The following is a 20,644-nucleotide window of genomic DNA, read 5'->3' on the forward strand; positions in this document are numbered from 1 at the left end:
GATCTGTGAAGGAAGAAGAGATGACCCTAAGTAACTCTGTAACTCTGATTCAACTACTTTCCTTTCTCCATTTGCTAACTTCTCTCCTACCCTGGTTCCAAGCATTAGAGTTACAAAGTAGCCTGGTATCCAGAAAGCTTTTTAAAAAATCAAGTCTTCACCTTTTTCTTTATTAAAGAACTCTAAAAACCAGTATTAGTGATGAAGAGAGCCCCAACAATTTCTTGAAACTTAATTTCAGGTTGAGTTTAGCAGTGAATGACGTTGTTACAGTTCAGTTCAAACCAGATTATGTGAAAAACAAAAACAATGAAAATAACAGGTTCTCCCCTCTTTCTCAGTTCACTTCCAGTTAAAAAAAAAATAACACCCGAGGTTCACTCTTTCTGTGAAGGGAAACCCAATCAATTGGTTCCTATTTCACACTTCAACTAAACAAGGAATACAGACCTAGTAGGTGTTATTAACAATTTATAACATAATTCGAAAAACCACATCAATCTTAATGTGGGAGAGAAAAGGGCACCTTATGTTTAAATACATATATTATACCTATTTTTTTAATATATATTTTATTGATTTTTTTTTTTACAGAGAGGAAGGGAGAGAGATAAAGAGCTAGAAAAGTCAATGAGAGAGAAACAACGACCAGCTGCCTCTTGCACACCCCCTACCCGGGATGTGCCCGCAACCAACGTACATGCCCTTGACAGGAATCGAACCTGGGACCTTTCAGTCCACAGACCGATGCTCTACCGCTGAGCCAAACCAGTTTTGGCTATTACACCTATTAAAAAGGCATTATATCAAATGGACATGGCATAGCAAAAAAAAAAAAGAGAATGCAAATCTAAACAGTTGTTAAGAGTGTCGGCTGGTGCACTGAAGGGTCGGGTCACAGGTTTGATTCAGAGCACCCGTGGTAGGCAAATAATTGATGAGTCTCTCTTACATCGATGTTCCTCTCTCTCTCTCTCTCTCTCTCTAAAAAAATATCCTTAGGTGAGGATTACCTAAATAAATAAATAAATAAATAAATAAATAAATAAAACTTTTGAAATAGCTATAGAGGACACTACAGTCTCACTTGACAGCGATGTAAACATGCCTCTTATTCATTCCAGAAAATGCAGTATAACAGAATAGTGAGACATTTTTGCATTTTTCAGTTAATTGATCGGAGTTGGAATCCAAGCTCTGCTACTTTCTAGCCGTATGTGGGCAAATTAGAGCAGTGACTGCAACTTTAAATACTATGCACTCAAATACATGTTGAATGCGTGAATGGATGATTAAGCAAATGACTTAAACTTCTCTACATCTTGGTTTCTGTATTTCTAAAAGAGTGAAAACTGGACCTCTCCCAAAAGGCTGAGATAATTAAATGCATGCAAAGCATTTAGTACCATGCCTAATACAGAACGAGCACACAATAAATATGAGTTATTGTCATCATACTAAGCAAACAGCCTACATATATATCCAAACTGTTGAAATCTGGATTATAAAACATGAGTTACTATCAACTTAGATGATCATCTAAGGAGAAAAAGGCGATAAACTGCATTTAAACTTCATGAGTTTTTGGTCTAGTTTTTGTGTGTAGAGTTCAAGTAAGAACAAGGGACTGTTGAAACAGTCAAAACAGTTGAGGGGAAGTTTAGAGAGGAACAGAAGGAAAGAAAAGAATGGATCATGAGACTATGATGATTAATAAGCAATCAACAAATAAGAGATGGTTATTGTTTAAATAACATTCACTTCTCAGTGAAAACTGTCAGGCACTACAAAGTTGAGGGGCTGTCTTTGGCCCAGAGAAGGTCAATTAAGTTGCTCTCATAGGTCTGTTTGTTGTTGTTTCTTTTTTTTTTTTTTTTAACTGGTGACAAAAAATATGGGGATGGAGTATTTGCTCCTTTCTGCTAACAATCCTGGAATAATCTCTCTTCAGATACTTCATCTTAACCTGACATAAAAAAAATAAGGGACTAAATCCTTGGCTTACTGCTTTTTAAGCCAACAGTGTAAGGTAAAACTCAGGGAAGTAAGCACCTAGTCTTTGGGTGATAAAATATATTGACTTGAGCCCGTTAATCTACCCTGTTTCCCCGAAAATAAGACAGTGTCTTATATTAATTTTTCCTCCCAAAGTTGCGCTAGGTCTTATTTTCAGGGGATGTCTTATCTTTCTACGCGCTAGGTCTTATTTTCGGAGGATGTCTTATTTTTGGGGGAAACATGGTATCAACAATCATTTCACTTCTTTTTGTCTTAGAGAGAAGACAGAAGAGATTTTGATAACTAGACAAAAACAGCAGCTGGAATCTATAAGTGAAAATAGTTTTCCTGTCTCATGCAATTTTTATTAATAACACACCCAACAAATACTCCACTTGCTAAGGTTATAACTTATATTAAATATAAGACAGAATGAACTGAATATTGTTTATTTAATTGGCTCACCTGTGAGTTATCAAATTTTACCCTTTTCTCCTTTCTTAAAATCAATTTCAACCTATGTTTCTCCCCATTTTTTTGGCCTTTATTTATTTTGATGATTTATTTTTTATTAAATTTATTGGGGTGACATTGGTTAATATGATCATATAGGTTTTAGATGTAGGTTTCTATGTTACAATAATCTGTATATTGCACTGTGTGCCCACCATGCAAAGTCAGATCTTCTCCCTTCACCATATATTGGGTCCCCTTAATCCCCTTCTTCCCTCCGTCTGGCAAGCCTTTAGTTTTCAAAGACAGGGATGCCTTGATCTAGCAACTAATCCTTAATTGGGTACTTAATCTTCACAAGTCATTTATCTGCAGACAGTATTTTTATTTCCATAATGCGATTTGATACCAAAGTTATGTTTTAGGCTACCTTCTTAACCATTTTTTGGGGTCAAGGAACGTAAAATAACTTTAATGTAAACTGAAACAATGTGTACCTAAACATGTAAATCTTTGGGGTAAGAGAAACAGCCACTTTTTAAAAAAAAAAAAAAAAAAAAAAAAAAAAAAAAAAAAAAAAAAGCTTTCAACTATGATGTTTTGGAATCCCTTTTGCTGTCTTTAGTCACAGTAAGCCTTCCTGAACTATTTCCCAGAGGCCTCTAGAAAATTCAGCAGGGAGAGGGGGTACAGGACCAACGTAACAGAATCAGAATCAAAGAGGCCTTAGAATGTGTTAACGTAATAACTGAGTGAGCAAGCAGGACATGCTATGTGAACAGAGGATAATTCTCGTTTTCCTCATGTGCTGCCTTCAAAAGGGCAAGGTGATTTCCAGGCTGCTCAGGAAGCCGGATGCCAGGACCTACCTCCTCACAAACTGTCGAGAAGCGGTTGAGGAACTGTACAGTGTGCACCACAAACTGGTTTAGAAATGCCACCGTTCTTTTCTGCTGAATAGCTGGCACCTGCGTTACGCGAGAGAAAGACGTGATTGGTACAGGAGAAGCGTACCCCGGGCAACCCCTTTGATGTGAGTGACAAGGGGGTGCTTTGCGGTGAGGTCTGAGCCCTTTTTTCCTACCCCGTGGGGGCGGGGCGTCCCAGGATGACAGAGGCTCGCTCCCGAAAAGTTTCAGAATTGGCTCTGAATTCAAAAGTACGAACTTGTCGGCGAGGACCACACCCAGAAACACACACAAAAACCAGGGGGCAGAATGAAAGAGGTGGGGTGAGAGGTCACAGGGTGAGAGGCTCCGATCGCCAGGGAGCCACCCTCGAGAAGGCAGACTCGTGACCCGGGAAGCGAAGGCTGGGGGAGGCACGCGAAGCCCTGAAACAGCTCGGGAGGGAGGGAGGGACCCCTTTGGAAGGTGAACAGTGGGACTCTCCCACCCGAGGAGGGCCGGAGAGGGGGGAGGTCAGGGACAGGGGGAGACATGGGAGATGGGGTCTCCCTGGGAATCGGGCGTCCCTTTACCATCCTCCTCCCAGGTCACCGGAAGTCCAGCGCCTTCTTTTACAAACCTTGGTCAGGTCAATGCCTGAGCCCATGAGAGGAAGCCCGTCCTCATCCATCTCCTCAGCGGGCGGGGGACCCAGGCATCGCCCACAAACCCCCCCAGATGTGGTCCCTCCAACCCCGTAATAGTTGTCAGAGCGTCTCTCCCCCCGCTCCCCCTCCAGGCCCCGCCTCCCGGTTCCCTTCCTTCCGGAAGGAAACGCCTTCGCAGGCCAATCACTCAGCGGCTCTCGGACAGCCCGCCCTCCCGCCTGGCATGCTGGGATTGGTAGTTCTCTTTCCAGATTGTAACGTCAACCCAGGGGTCGCGAGGTGCAGGGAGGCTGAGGTTCTAGCAGGAAAAGCCTTAAAAACGTGGCAAAAAGTATTAAGCAAAAAAAAAATTGCGCCCTTTTGAGTGATCTCTGCCTAGTCCTGTTATCTAAGTAGCTCATTTGTTAATCAAATAGTCACTTGTTTATCAAGGGAAAATAGCATTCAGTGTTGGCTTGGTCAGGGAACTGCGCCCCCTGATCTAAGAGTGGCTCCACCAAGTCCTTTTTACCAGGAAGCACATTCAGCATCTCAGCATCAGTGCACCACAGGATTGAATTAAAAGCGCATCACGTATTTTGTGAATTAGCAAGATAGGTCGTAAGGTATCCAAAACCCTAAGCTCCTAAGGGAGCTAGCATAAAACTGGATGTAATTAAGCATGTAGGTCCTGTAAACAAAATGAAGACACTGTGCATGCACTAAATTTTGAGATGGAGAAAGTTCAAAATGTTTTCCATATAAATTAATGGTAATTGCTTCTTCGTTTCACACCATTTCAGCCTAGGAACCCTCTACTTTTGGAGAGAGGAGGAAACTTGTAATAGGCTAGGGGTCGGCAACCTTTAAGACATAAAGAGCCACTTGGACCTGTTTTGGAAGGAAAAAAAAAACCTGGGAGCCGCAAAACCATTGCGACATTTAAAACAAATATAACACTGCATATATTGTTTCTTACCTTAATGCTATATACCGGATCGTGCAGAAAAATGATTTTTTCACTTAACAAAAAGAGCCGCATGCAGCTCCAGAGCCGCAGGTTGCCAACACCTGGCTAGGGATTGGTTGATATGCATATAAAAACATGCTTCCAAGTAAGTTGTTTTATTACCTTTAGGCATCAGTTAGCCACAAATGTCAGAGCTTCAAAATTATAGAAAATAGCCCTAACTGGTTTGGTTCAAGGGATAGAGTGTCCGCCTGCGGGTTGAGGGGTCCTGGTTTGATTCTGGTCAAGGGCTCAGGCCTGGGTTGCAGGGTCCATCCCAGTAGGAGGCGTGCAGGAGAGAGCCACTTGATGCTTTTCATCATTGATGTTTCTCTCTCTCACTCTCCCTTCATCCCTGAAATCAATAAAAACAGATTTAAAAAAGAATACAGAAAATAAATATCCTATAAAATAAAATCCTAATATGCTAAGTATCCAGTTGTTTATTCAACCAAACAAAGTGTAATATGTTAATGATATGTTAAAGGCCATTCAACTGCTCACTATGATGTTCACTGCTCCCACTAGTAGGTTAGCTAGCTGCGGGGTCTGGCTGATCTGGATTGAACGAGATGGGCCAGACACACCCTGGAGGCCTCCTGCTGTCCCTCCCCATCCTGGTCTGCACCCTCTCCCAACCTGGGACCCCTCTAGGGATGTCAGAGAACCTGTTCCAGCCCAATCCTGCAGGCCAGGCCAAGGGACCCCACTGGTGCATGAATTCATGCACCGAGCCTCTAATAGTCAATGTAATGAGACCTGTAATGAATGGGTGCTTAAAAAACAAATGCAAAATCTAAGAAGACACATAACACTCACCTTGCATATGTAGACTTCCAGGTAATGAGTTCAGTAAGGTACCTCTCTCCTGAGTCTAGGATCTCAATTCAGTTTCCCAAGAGGTGAGCACAAGGGAGAAGTAACTGCCTGGCTATGAAAGAGGCAGAGGGCATTTGGGAGAACTAATCATTCCCCATCCAGACTCTCCATCAAACCTGTTTTAGTAACCCCTGAAAGACTCCACCCTCCCTTCAGAACTGATGCCCCAAGAAATCCAAGAGTCTTAACTTTCCTGCCTTAGATGATGCCATTCTCTTTTAATTATCATACCAAGCCTTGCTTTCACTACTCATTTGATACCTTGTACACGCTACCTTTATCTTGTTGTGACCATGTGGTATTGCCAACTTCTTTGTAATTTCTTTAAATTCCCCAACAACATTATACAGCTGTGCTAGTGAGTAGCTGCCTATTTTTAAGTTAAGGATTTATTATGCAAGTGAAATACCTATCATAGAAAACAGAGTAAAGAAAAAGTATAGGACCGTGGTTGGCAAACTGCGGCTCGCGAGCCACATGCGGCTCTTTGGCCCCTTGAGTGTGGCTCTTCCACGAGATACTACAGCCTGGGCGAGTCTATTTTGAAGAAGTGGCATTAGAAGAAGTTTAAGTTTTAAAAATTTGGCTCTCAAAAGAAATTTCAATCGTTGTACTGTTGAAATTTGGGTCTGTTGACTAATGAGTTTGCTGACTACTGGTATAGGAGGAAAAAATGTCACAGTCACTCTTATTAGAAGTAACCATTGTCATTTAATAGAGCCAAGTTATTTTATCTTGAATTCACAATGTCAGATTTGTCCCCCATTGGTGTAGATATTAATGAGGTAGGTTTGTCATGAGTCTTTGCTTAAGTTTATATGCTCTATAGCACTATGCACAGAATAACCCTCTCATATATTAAAAAATAATTTGCCGCAAATGATGCCACTATCAGCTGCTTCTAATTAACCTCCTCTGGCTTATTTCAGTAAATGACTCAGCACCTGGACTTCTTAAAGCGGTCAGGTTTTTTTGAATCACAACCACATAAAATCACTTAACACTACTTTGGAAGTTCAACATCAACATTTGGTCCTGCAGCCTTGTTTCTAGAGTCCAAAATGATCATGTTAGAACCTTTGCTATTACCCTTTAAAAAAAAAGTGCCAGGAGGTGTGAGCCAGTCAGTCTAGGAAAGTGGCTCACAATATTTTCCAGAAGCCCTTCATAGAAAAAAAAAAAAAAATTTGAGGATCCCTAGATGATTGTGGTTGGATATTTAATATTCACTGAGCAAACACATACATTGTTGGGGATTTAAAATGGGAACATTAAATGGAAATGGTGAACAATATTGGGAAACCCATCTCTAAAAGCCCCAATTTTTAATTCAAAGAGTATTTCATGTCCTCTTATTTTCCAGGCTAGGTTCTATTAGTTTTCCTACCATTCCTCCTGCCTTAGAAAGCCTTTCCTCTTCTGTCACATAGCTAGGAATGGTTAACAGATTCTGGCTTTCATCTTGAACTCCAGAGCCAATCCTGGGGTCAGACAACAGATACTCAGATGACAGGCACACCTTATATATCTGAGGACTTTTTAACCCTCTCAAGATTTGTGAATGAGATCTTCAAAATCCACTCTCTCTGAATTGGAGGAAAGGGTTCTCTGGTAGATTCATTCTTCCTTCCAGGTAATGGTGCTTGGGAGGAGAAAGAGGGACTTGGCAGGATGTCTGATGTCAATGTCTGCTAGGATCATGTAGGGAAGTTGGATTTTGGAGCTGGCTATATTATCTCAGGACTCCAGGAAATCGTGGCTTCAAAGGAAAAAGAGGATTTTGGTAGTGGTAAGATGTGTATAATATTGAGAACCCTTTGCAATAATTCCACATTCTCCTAGTTATTTTCCCTCAATATGTTGGAAGCAATGACATAGGGTCTTGTAAAGATCATATACACATGTGAACACATCTTATTGTGGCAGGTGGAGTGGAATGATGGGGAAAGGAATATATCAAAGTGAAAGAATTGCAAAATGGCTCCATGGTCTTGGGGGTTAAAGTATTTGTGGGGTAAGATCTTTGATGCAGCTGTATATAGCACCAGGTCCTAGACTTGGGTCACAGTCAGGCACCAGGGAAATCTCACTAGAATTCCGGATTTCAAAGAGGAATGTTCTCCTTGGTACAGGCTCTTTGGGGAGAGAGGCATTGTTAGACATTCACAAGACAGCTTGAAGCTCCAGTGTCCAACGTTCAGGAGAACCAGCCCTACAGAACATTTGGCAAAGTAAGATTCTAGAGAGTCTAAATATTAATGAAAAGAATGTTTCTTTATAGACTAGAAACCAAAGTGAGCTATTGTACAATAACTAGAGGCCTGGCACATGAAATTTGTGCACTTGGATGTGTGTGTCCCTCAGCCCAGCCTACACCCTCTCCAATCAGGGACCCCTTGGGTGATATCTGACTGCCGGTTTAGGCCCAATCCTAAACCAGCCGTCGGACATCCCTTTCACATTCTGGGACTGCTGGCTCCCAACCACTCGCCTACCTGCCTGATTGCCCCTAACTGCTTCTGTCTGCTAGCCTGAACACCCCCTACACACTCCCCTGCCAGCCTGACTGATGTCTAACTGTCCTCCCCTCCTAGCCTGGTTGCCCCAATTGCCTTCCCCTGCAGGCCCAGTCGCCCCCAACTGCCCTCCACTGCAGGCCCAGTTGCCTCCAACTGTCCTAACCTGCAGATCTAGTCCCCCCCAACTTCCCTCCCCTAAAGGCCTGTCTCCCCCAACTGCCCTCCTCAGCAGCCTGGTCCCCCGCAATTTCCCTCCCCTGCAGCCTGGACCCCCCCACCTGCCTTCCCCAGCAGACTGTTTCTCTCTCCTCCCCTCCCCCCCCAACTGTTCTCCTCTGCAGGCCTGTTCTCCTCCCAACTGCCCTCCCCTGCTGATCTAATTGCCCACAACTACCCTCCCCTGCCGGCCATCTTTGACCACATGGGGTAGTCACCTTGTGAGAGGATGTTGAGGGTCAATTTGCATATTACCTCTTTATTATAAAGGATTACAATAAAATCTATTTGTAATAAACAAATACCCAGTTTTTGTTAGTACTAGTGGAAGAAAGAACTAGCAATTAGCAAGGAAACATTACATTAAGAAAAGATGTAGAAAGTTCTTTAAAAATAAATGATATTGGTCTGGTTTAATCTTAAATGTTAATGAAGAAAGTCATTTCTTACAGTTACAGTCTAAGTAAAAATAAGCCCAAATGAGCTAAGCTGTTTAGACAGCCTATCTTCCTTATCTCAATGGCATAATTTATCACTAGTTGCCTCTGGCTTACTTTAGGGGTTAGTCATCTGGGCCTATTTCCTTTATACACTGTCTCAAAAATAGAGATTTCCTGAAACAGTATTAGAAAGCTCTTATAAGAGATGGTTGCAGAGATAAACCTTAATTTCAACCACAGTCTAATCTTGTCTGGATTTGGCTCAGCGATGGGACAAACAGCTGTGTTTATAAAAAAAAAGATCAAAGTTTTGTGTTTCACCATCATTAGAAACAAAGAGACCAGCAACATTCATTGCCTTTTATCACAAAGGAAGGAAATAGGTACTCAACTCAGTATAGCACAAAAAATGCGGTTGGTAGAAATGATTATTTCATATATCTTTAAATCTATTGGGTTTCTCAAATTGCTTGCAAAGGCTGAGAAACCTGGTGGCCTCCCCTTTAACCACTGTTCAAATGAATTTTATGTTTATACTAGAGTCCTGGTGCATGGATTTGTTCATGGGGTGGGGCTGGGCCTGATGTGGAGAGAGGCCATGAGAGGTTGGCCAGCAGGCCCCACCCTGATTGGGGTAGGGGGGCCGAATGGGGCAGGGCTAACCAGGGGGAGGGGTTGTGATAGGTTGAGAACGGCGGATTGGGGCCCTGATTGGGCCAGTTGGCCTCCTGCAGTGCATGTCATAGGACTGGTCATTCAGTCGTTCCAGCCATTCAGTGTTCAGAGATCATAATAACCTGGCTACTCAGTGTATATAGATAAGCCCCTAAGTAGCGTATTCTTTAAAAATTAGTGGAGAAGGCAAATAGCTATATAACAAAGACAGAAGTTAAACAGAAATAAGCTGATCCAGGGAAATTTCCGGCAAATGTAACTTCGTCCTACATTAGGGCCACAACTGTTTTCACTAAGGTAGTTCAAAGAACAGCTGAAAAGGACAGAAAGATTTAGTGCTTTTGTATTTCCCATAAAGTCTGTGTCCATGCATGACGCAAAAGAAGTTGGTTATGTTGAGACTGAGTAATGGATATGTCATCCAATGTGTATTCCTTTTCTCTTCTGTGAAATGAGATCCTCAAAGCTGATATCCTAATTATTTTGTTGTGTTACTGCGATTAGTTAGTTAACAAATGGTTGCTACACATTTCAAGTTATGTTAATAACAACAAAAGGACCTATGTCTTAAAGGGCATATTTCTTTAAATGTATAATTATAAATGCACATTAGTTGTTTTGAAAACCTTTTCCAAGGCCTGTTAAAAGAAATGTTTTTGAATGAGCCAGGTGTTAGATTAAAGAAACAGCGTGTTCTCTCTGTCCCTGTTGCTGAGCACACTGACAGCTTGATAACGATATGCTGGAACGGAATGCCGCTGCTGAGGACTTGACCAGCCGCCTAAGAGGAATATGTGGAAATGGACCATCAGAGCGGTCATTTTACTTTGTAAATCTTACTTGGGTTCAGAACTAAGGTCAGTACTGGTATGGCATAAAGTTGGGTTAAACTGAGTTTCACTTTTTTGAGCTACAGAAAAACATGGAATCTGGACCAAATACTATTTCTCTCCTCAGAAATTAGTTTTGGGCACAGTACTGTCTCATAACTTCCCAATCAGCATTTCTGGGATAATGTCAGACTTTGGACAATGACAAAGAGCCAGACACAAATGTGCAAACCAGATCTCGATTTCTTCCCCACTGACGTGAGATTTAAAACAGTAACAGGAACATTTCTAAGTCAGTGTCATTATGCAGTTGCAAATTACCAAAGTAAGGAACAAATTGGAGTGCATGGGTATGCAATTTTGTGTTTTGGCACAGGAGAGACACTGAAATATCCACAATGAATAAGCCAAATCATAAAAATAAAAAGGCGCTATGATTCCATCATTCTGACAGTGTAGGATTTAGTTCTAACATCTTGGAGATTTGTGATATCCTGACTTTTGCTTCAACAGTCCTAAATAATACAAACTTTAGGACACAAGAACAACTTTTGTTTTTTCTTTTCACAATGTAAGTGAAGCAATCCTGAGAAAAACTGAGTTTCAATAAGAGAAAAACCATCTTAGACGTATTGATAAACATGGAAAAACTAAAATTAAGTGGGACACACACACACACACACACACACACACACACACACGGCTCTTGTTATTTATCAGGAATTAGACATTATGACCAATAGCTAATTCCAAGTGATACATTTCTTCCTGCCTTAGTCTAATTTAAACACATTTTACTAAGAACAAAGTTTACTAAGTTGGAAAAGAATATCATTATACCATTTAAAGAATTGTACAATATATACTAGTGTTTAACAACAAATTTGAAACTGGAAAATGGTTGCAATACCCTATATGTAAGATGTTTTCTTTTTTAAAAAGGTTCCAGTTCTGTCCTTAGTAGGTAAAATGTATACCATTTCTGGAACCTGGCTGTAAAGGCATTCCTCTCGTTTCTCACAGCACCGTATTAATTTACAAACGGAACACTGCCTGCCTCTCTTTGACATAACTGTATTTACACGACCACTATGACTTACCTTTCCCCTAGCAAAGAGTAGTCCTACTGGAAATTTCATCAGACGATGTTTATATTTGGGTAAGCCCTTATTCTGAAGAATCCACATCCCAGATACCAGGTCCAACATACTTACCTCTTTAATCTCCATCCCTAAAAACAACCCACTCAATTTCTAAGTCACTTTTTCTAAGTATAAGACAATTTTCAACTACACTCGTCCCATTTATAATTTCAGGATGTATTCCTTATTTTTGTTAAATATTCTGAAATGACAAATTCTTATGAAATTTTTGTCCTGTCTTGATGCTTTTAAGGCTCTCTGTCCCATCACAGAGACATGTGAAAATTCACATTTTCCTTTGTAAGTTCAAAAGTTGCTTATAAGGGATAAATAAAACTATTTCTATTATTGGGTAATATTTTACAGTATTAAATAACTGACATGCAAATTGATATGCTATGTAATTTTTCATCTACACTTTAAAGCATATAACAGTTCATACCAAATATCTACATGATTACAAAACTATATTGAAATTTTTAAAATACCTGTAACTTTTCCCTATCAAAAGATAATTATCTTGATTTCATAAGAAATCATATAAATAGAGAACATAAGTAAAAATATAAGAAATCATATAAATAGAGAACGTGAGTAAAAATATTTATTAGCATTAATTAAAATAAACTTAATGCCTCAAAAAAGAGAACTATACATCTCTGAAATTAATTATAAGTATTTTTATTCACCTTTACTCAATCCTCACAGTAACTTCATGAGATACTGATTCCTGTCTCTATTTTATAGGATGAAATGAAGCTTCATCTCACAGGTATGCAGAGTTTGTAGGAATTCATTTAATTCCATAATAACTGAAGGCCAAACCCCAAACGTACACTCTTCTGATTACATCATAGTGTGTCACAAAAACATGGTGACTGCCTTACATCATATTGACTTCAATGGATTTTGAAATGGTGAATATAGTTCTTCTGCCACTAGATGTCATCTCAAAAACATTTAAATTTCTATAAGAATGGCAAAAATTCATAACAGGCAAACGCTGTTAAAAATGATGTTATTTCTCAAGGTAAGCTTTATCCTATATACGAGATGTTCTAGGGATATGGAGATGTATAGTCAAAAGCAATGTGCATATATTAAACGGTTGAGTAACATAATTGGTCACATTTTAAAGAAATTAATCTTTTTAATATTAAATTAAATAATAAACTTTAATAATTCCTGAAAAAGTCCTAAGATCCCTACATATAACAGACTGCTAAGCAAATAAAGGTGTGCTCGCACGCATGCACGAGCACGCGCACACCCACACACTCTCTCTCTCAACTGCTTCTAGAGTAACACTGAAAGGAGATCCTTTTTTCCTTTTGTAAATATTTGTCCCTGAGAATTAAAATAGCATATATTTAAAGTATAGAGGATAGGCTATACTTTGGATAATCCTGTGATAAAATCAAAAGCATTATGTTTCCCTAGTCATTTCTTTTCTGGAACTTCTGAGTCAATTATATTCTTAAGAGTTGATTAAAACACACCCACACCCACACCCACACCCACACCCCCTCCCCTGCCACGCACACATAGAACAGAGTAGAAAAATTTTTTTTTCAAACCATTAACATTTTATTTAACAAAACAGCTGGGATATTTCTAGAGCTTACAGTAGATTTAATATAAAAATAAGGAATTCTCCAAAAATGCAAAAGTTATGGATCCAAGCTAGACAAAAATTGATTTCACATTTCAGTTACCCAAAACAACAGCTTGTGGTCGCCTCCAACTGCACATAGTGGGAGAGTTCTATGCCAGGAGAGGCCAGATCCAATGACTACTGAACCAAGGAGGATGGGCTATAAAATAAGTGAAGAATTAAAGAAGCTTACTAAATCATCAAAGTAAGTAAAAACTACCCTTCAGAAATAAAAAAATACATTACTATATTGCCTTTATTTATAGCAGAATTAAAAAACTATGCTTCCTCACAGGTGAAATATGAATTATTTGCTTGCAGCTGACTGGAAGGAAGAATATAAATAATCTACGAATTACTGGTGCAACCCAGAGTCAAATATTTTTGCAGGCTGAACAAACCAAGCAAGCAAAATTATAATATTTAAATGAAGGACAGCCAAACCAAGCAAGCAAAATTATTATATTTAAATTATTATACTTAAATGGCTAGTGTAACTCAGTGCTTAGGGTGTTAAATTTGATTCCCAGTCAAAGGTACACACCTGGGTTACAGGTTCGATCCTCAGCCCCATTTGGGGCGTGTGTAGGAAGCAAAGGATCACTATGTCTCTCTCACATCAATAGATTGATATAGATTGATATCCACCTCCCTCCCCCAATATCACCTTCTCTCCCTTCCACTATCTCTAAAAATCAATGAAAAAAGTATCCTCAGGTGAGCATTAAAAAAAATAAATCAAGGATAAAATATAACAGAAGAAATTAAATGCTCCTTATATGTATATAGACAAAATATCTATTACCACTAGTGATTTAAACATCAAAAAATGCCTTCTCTTTCCAATTTAAGCAGATGACATTCATAAATATCTTTAGATACCCATTACGATTTTGGGGGCTATAAATGGAAAAGTAAAAAGCAAATTAAAAACCCATATGCCACAAAACATCTCCACATTACCTGAGGATGTCCTAAATGATGAATTTGAAACTGGCTTGCCATTTTGCCGGGATAACCAGTGGTTGCAAACAAATTTTCATTAATTGTGGACCACCTAAGGAAAAAAAGGGTACAAATGATTTCAGTACTTTTCAGACCACCATAAACTTTTCTAAAACAGGTTATTTTTGTTGTTGCACAAAACAATAATTTCATAATCCTGAATTTGTTAGTGGGGCTTTAAAATTAGACTAAAAATTCCAAGAAAGTTAACTATATGTTCTCATTCTGTAAATATTTATTAAGTGCTTATTGTGTGTCACTTTATTACATTCTAAAGTTACACAAGGTTAGCAGTTCCTTTTTTATAACCAAAGGGCTAACAGTGTGGTAGGGGATATCAAAAAGGTATCAGACAGATATAAAATATAAAATATTTCACAGAAACACATTTAATGTTCTTATTGATAACTGTTATGAACTAGTGATACACTCACAAGTTTAAAATTCCTGGGGCTGATACAAATACTAAGAATATTTAGATATTTAAATATTTAAGATTTAAGACATCCTACACATTGGAATATAATGAATGAATGAATCAACAAATGTTAATGGAGCTCCAGCAATATGCCTAACACTTTAATAAGTAAAGAAGATATGAGAAAAAAAGAAAAGATTCTCTGACCAAAAAAACAAACAGAAATTTGTTGCAGACCTGGCTGCTTGTCCAACAGCTCTTTTGACCTTTTTCCATGTTAACTGAATTCCAAGTATCTTCTGTCAGCATGTCCGACCCCAAGGGATGAGACACAACTGGTTTCATGCAAAGATAGCCATTCCCAATGAAAAGGGAGTGCTCTTCCTCTCCCCTTCCTTTGGCCAATGATGAGGCTATGATGCCTGGAGCAATGGAGGTCATCTCGTGATTGTGAAGCAACAAGTCCAAAGCCTTGCCATGGAGGCTGGCAGAAGGAAAGGCTTGAACTCTTGATATGTTGCTGAGCTACTAAACCAATCCTGACACTGCCTTCTCCAGACTTCTAAAGTACTATATACTATTTACTTACATCTCTGAAGTCAGGATGCATCTCACAATCTATGACATCCTTACATTTAGTTGACTATAATCTTAGATTTGATATCATATACATATAATACATGTTCTATTGGTTTTAGTCTCAGTAAATTTTCCTATTAGTTGAAAATGAAAGAGTCATAAAGATACTAAACAATGGAATATTACTCATAAAGGAAAGAAAAACAAGGAATGAATGTTAATTTAAGCAACAAGAAAAAGAGAGCAAGTTGCAGACAGTGTCTAGCATTTTCTCATTTAGCACAAAATATGCAAAAATATGGTTCCACCTAATTTTATAGCTTGATCAATACAAAAAAATAAGGAAACATATGCTCCAAATTGTGGGGGTGGTATTCATACAGTGGCAACGTGTCTTATAAAATTAAAAAACAACAACATTGAAAAATCACTCCCTCGCCTAACCCAAAAAGACAAGAGCAAAAATTTAGTTAAGAAAGCAAAATAGCCATTTATAAAATTATCAGAGAAAAAAAGACAACCCCCAAACAAGCAAACATAAACCCAGAGCGATGAAGATTGGGAAAGTATTCCAGATGGTGATACTGCATTAACAAAGTAACCAGACTCAAAAACTAAAATTGTAAGTCCAACAAAAGTGGTACACTACCTAAATATGCAGGCTCGATCCATGTGGACAGGTCTCTTCACTTGAGGGTAACTAAAAGACAGTATTTTGCATTTTATGAATTATGTACTGGTCTTAAGTAGAACTTAAATTACAGTTTAAAAGGTATTTTCTTTAAATTAAAAAATATATTTCTGCCGAAATCGGTTTGGCTCAGCGGTAGAGCGTTGGTCTGCGGACTGAAAGGTCCCGGGTTCAATTCCGGTCAAGGGCATGTACATTGGTTGCGGGCATATCCCCGGTGGGGGGGGGGGGGGGGGGGGTGCAAGAGGCAGCTGGTTGATGTTTCTCTCTCATTGACGTTTCTAGCTCTCTATCTCTCTTCCTTCCTCTCTGTAAAAAATCAATAAAATATTAAAAAAAAAATATATATATATATATATATTTCTGCCAAAACTGGTTTGGCTCAGTGGTAGAGCGTCGTCGGTCTGCGGACTGAAGAGTCCCGGGTTCGATTCCGGTCAAGGGCATGTACGTTGGTTGCGGGCACATCCCCGGTGGGGAGTGTGCAGGAGGCGGCTGGTCGATGTTTCTCTCCCATTGACCTTTCTGGCTCTTTATCTCTCTCCCTTCCTCTCTGCAAAAAAATCAATAAAATATATTAAAAAAAAAAAAAAAAAAAAGAAAGAAAAGAAAAAGAAAAAAAGAAAAATCCGTGGAATTACCTGCTTAATATAAGCAAACCAAACAGTAAAAAAAAAAATATATATATATATATATATATATATATATATATATATATATATATATATATATATTTCTATTGATTTCAGAGAGGTAGGGAGAGGAAGAAATAGAAACATCAATGATGAGATAGAATTATAGACTGGTTGCCTCCTGCAGGCCCACAACACAGGCAGGTGTGCTGATTCAGAATCAAACCATGACCTCCTGGTTTATACGTCAATGGTCAACCACTGAACCACACTGGCCAGGAGGTATTTTCTTTTTTAAAAAACACAATGGCCAAGCCCTAGCTGGTTTGGCTAAGGGGTTAAAGCATAGGTCTGTGGACTGAAGAGTCCTAGGTTTGATTCTGGTCAAGGGCACATAACGTGGTTGTAAGCTCCTCCCTGGCCAGGCCCTGGTCGGGACTTGTGCACGAGGCAACCAATCGATGTGTTTCTCTCACATCAATGTTTCTCTCTGTCTTTCTGTCTCTCTTCCACTCTCCCTAAAAATCAATGGAAAAATATCCTCGGTTGAGGATTACCAACAACAAAAATAATAATAAAAAAAGATAACTTATTTAAAAACAAAACAAAATACCACAATGGCTAATATACTTAAACTGTGACAAAATTCCAAATAAGCATCGGATTGAAATAGATAAAATATGATAAAGACATAAGCATGATGCAGAACCATTATAAAACACGATCATTCAACAGGGTCAATGTTTGTTTTTTCAACGTAAGTAAACAACACTCTAAGATTTCCTCCTTCACATTGATCTGCCTGGGTTGTGCTCAAAATGAGTCAAAGCACCGAAACCCATCTTTGTTATCAAAACCCATAGCTCTGGCCCTTTCAAAATAGACTTGCCTTAGCTCAACAGTGAGGGCCAGCGATATAAAAATGGCTCAGTGGATCATTAACAAGGACTGATTTTTTAGTAAGCAATATATGTACTAAGAAAGTACCTGGATCGAGTAATATCCCAAATTAACCAATCATTCCCTGCAACAGCTCCAACTTTGAAGGTGTTTTTTAAACACCAGTGTGCTGACATTAATGGAATCTGTTCTGATTCAAGAGATAAAATAGCCTGTTGGGACATAAGATCATAAAATCGGATTGTTCCATTCTTCTCTGCAACCATCAGCTGTAAGATAGAAAAATAAAGAAAATTCAACAACTTCATTCACCAAATTTGAGAAGTAGGTAGAGATTCATTTAGTGAAATTTAAACATTTGCATATAGTATGTATTATGAATGAAGGATCAAATGCAAAGGATGCTTAAGGAACTGGCATTGGCTCTAAACAATTGAAGGATTAATTTTAAGAAGATAAATGTGGTAGCTTCTTAGATTCTATGAAACAATAAAACAGAGTAATGCCCAAGAGAAGATACTGGCAAATGAGAGAACTCTTGTTGAATGGCTCCCATTTACTCAATGAAGTCAGAGTTAAGGCCAAATGATACCTTTAGGATTTTAGAAAGCTCTATTTTGAATTGATTATCACTAGATCATAAGATCAGATACTATTTTGAATTGATTATCACTAGATCATAAGATCAGAAAGTATCATAAGATCAGATACTTTCTGTTTATACACTATGGCTCACAAGCATGGATTTAACTTTTGTTTTTAAACAAATATTGCTACTAGGCAATATGGGCATCAGTTTTTAGACTGTAATTTGCCAAAGAGCAGGAAAAGTGTTTTTTAAATGAATGCCATTTAGAGATGATGGCTGTCAAATAAAAAATTATACAGAACTTTTAAGGTATAGCTTTGTAGAGTAAATGTATTTGTGACAAATACATTTGTCTCTGAGGTGGAAAAAGTCATTGATTTTTCTCCTCTTTGTGTTCAGTATTACACATATATATGTCTTTTCACCCTGATAAAAGAAAAGTTATAAATAACAACCTTAAAAGATTCCTCAGGATGCCAGCACACACTCATTCCAGGGGAATTAAGAGCAAAATGAGATGTCTGTACTCCATCCAAGTTCCAAATCCTAAGAAAAGAAAAGTAGTACAACTTTAAATATTTTTGATATATCACTACTAAAAAAATACAATTTCCAGAATTTATTCAAAGCCATTAACTAAAGATTACAATGTAGACATTTGTACTTAAAGTATACCTTTCAAGGAAAATGATAATTATTTTAGAAATTTGTGAAAGCAGTATGAAGAATTTAACTTTTACCATACTCAATCACAGAAAAAGTCACATACACTTTCTCATTAATTAATTTAACACCGTAATACCTGTAACCAAATTATTCCTATATTCCTTTTTTTGTGGACAAAATCTTACACTAATCAGGTTGCGTTTCTGCATCAGTAGGCATTTCTCAAAGGTGGCCTTGATGGATAGCTACATTAAAGGTGAACTGAAGGAAAAAACACCTGATTCCTCCCACTCTCTAATTTTTCCAAATCCAGAGTAACAAGAACCAAGGTAATCACTGACATGGCTTTCTATTTCAATTTCTTTCCTATCCTGAGTGGAGACCAAAACTCAGAAATCTCGCTTTATTGTGAGAAGTGCTATCCCCAACCCAGACTAATGGTTTTCCAGCTCATTCTTCACACTCAGCTTCTATTATGTCTCAGTGGTACAGAGTGTGGCATAGAGTTAGCATGGCAGGAGACAGAAATTGGTGGGTGGTTGGCAAAGTGCCCACAAAATTCTGGTCCTTAAGAATTGAACTCACTCATTAGAATGCCTTGGACATTTCCTTCTAGGTTTTAGTGTTCACACTTCATTAGGAACCATACATAATTTCAACAAACTTAAAGAATATATCTTTAAAGTCTAGGCAAAGTGTATTTCAATGAAGGAAGACATATTTATTAAAAATGTAACTATTCTGTACCAAAACCACTTTTCTTCCTCGGAGAAATTATAGGGTCTCCAATCTTGAAATATTATAGTAACATATAAACTAATATAATAAATATTTTTCAAAATGACTATTTACTTAATTAGATAATTTAGAAGCATACTCTTTTCTCTTGCCAAATCAACACTTTATATCGGTATGTACTATATAAGGGAAAGAATTACAATTTAAGAGGTGAATCACTTTTACCAAGGGTTTCTGCAATTGTGTTTCACTCCCCTCAATGAAGAAGATAATTAATATGGCAACTGAGTATTTTTTTCTCCTCCATTGCCTTTTGTATAATAAAGTACTGGGCTGGCATGTATTTTTTATCATGATTGAAATAGTAGGAATCTGTTGCAAATTCAGCAAGTCCCATGAGAAATGATTTAAAGGCTCCATTCCTTTGATCTTATTCTATTATGTATTTGATTCTTGTTTGCAATTATATAAATTAAATACATATCAGAATATTTTCATGATTTTTTTTCCCTTTCAAATGAAGGAAATCAAAGAGATAGAAAATATGGATAAAGATATTTGATAAAAACAGGTCAATTAATGAAGTGTATTCCTGTACTAGAAATAAAATATTTTCACAGTATTTTGTCCTAAACAGAACCTGGCACTTAAAAAAACAAACAAAAAAACTGACTTAAAAATGAGGAGGATGATCCAGATTACTTTATAGGTCTAGGATAAAATGACTTATGGCTTATAATTATATGCCTATTAAGTAATTCTCATACGCCAAGTACCAAATATACACAATACAACAAATTAGGATGAAATGAGTTATCATAACCAAATTAGCTGCAGATGGTACACTTTAGGTTATTAAATCTTATTTCCCTTTTTGATAGATTCCATAATTAAGCTCTTATCAAATCCTTTTGTGGAGCTCAACACATTTTTCAGTGTCTTTACTACATGGCTCATCTAGTTAATAACAGTTCCATCATATAAAGTCAATTTCTTTTGTTTAAAATATTTTTACAGTACAGAATACATAATAAAAATACAAATCGTGAGCATAAAATTCAAAGAACACACTCAAAG

At 38.0% G+C, this 20,644-nt stretch overlaps 2 protein-coding genes across 5 annotated transcripts in view; both read right to left on the minus strand.

Annotated features, from left to right (window-relative positions):
- The window catches only part of WASHC3 (WASH complex subunit 3), a 42,135-nt gene extending 37,975 nt beyond the window's left edge, over positions 1-4,160 (minus strand). For 3 of the 4 annotated variants that reach the window (XM_084880093.1, XM_084880092.1, XM_084880091.1), the window contains exons 1-2: positions 3,979-4,141; positions 3,321-3,419 (exon numbers count right to left, since the gene is read on the minus strand). In XM_084880093.1, the coding sequence (XP_084736219.1) occupies positions 3,321-3,419; positions 3,979-4,029 (150 nt within the window). In that variant the 5' untranslated portion in view covers positions 4,030-4,141. Of the gene's footprint in view, positions 1-3,320; positions 3,420-3,978 lie in introns of all 4 variants that reach the window. The other variant, XM_084880090.1, reaches the window with a different exon arrangement.
- Positions 4,161-13,258: 9,098 nt separating this feature from the next.
- Positions 13,259-20,644, minus strand: part of NUP37 (nucleoporin 37) — a 31,175-nt gene continuing 23,789 nt past the window's right edge. Inside the window, exons 6-10 of the mRNA XM_084880085.1 lie at positions 18,619-18,709; positions 17,662-17,843; positions 16,001-16,051; positions 14,313-14,406; positions 13,259-13,509 (exon numbers count right to left, since the gene is read on the minus strand). Of these exons, the coding sequence (XP_084736211.1) occupies positions 13,396-13,509; positions 14,313-14,406; positions 16,001-16,051; positions 17,662-17,843; positions 18,619-18,709 (532 nt within the window). The 3' untranslated portion in view covers positions 13,259-13,395. The remainder of the gene's footprint in view (positions 13,510-14,312; positions 14,407-16,000; positions 16,052-17,661; positions 17,844-18,618; positions 18,710-20,644) is intronic.

The sequence above is a fragment of the Pipistrellus hanaki genome (assembly GCF_964339955.1).
Source record: "Pipistrellus hanaki genome assembly, chromosome: 3".
NCBI classification, from domain to species: Eukaryota; Metazoa; Chordata; class Mammalia; order Chiroptera; family Vespertilionidae; genus Pipistrellus; species Pipistrellus hanaki.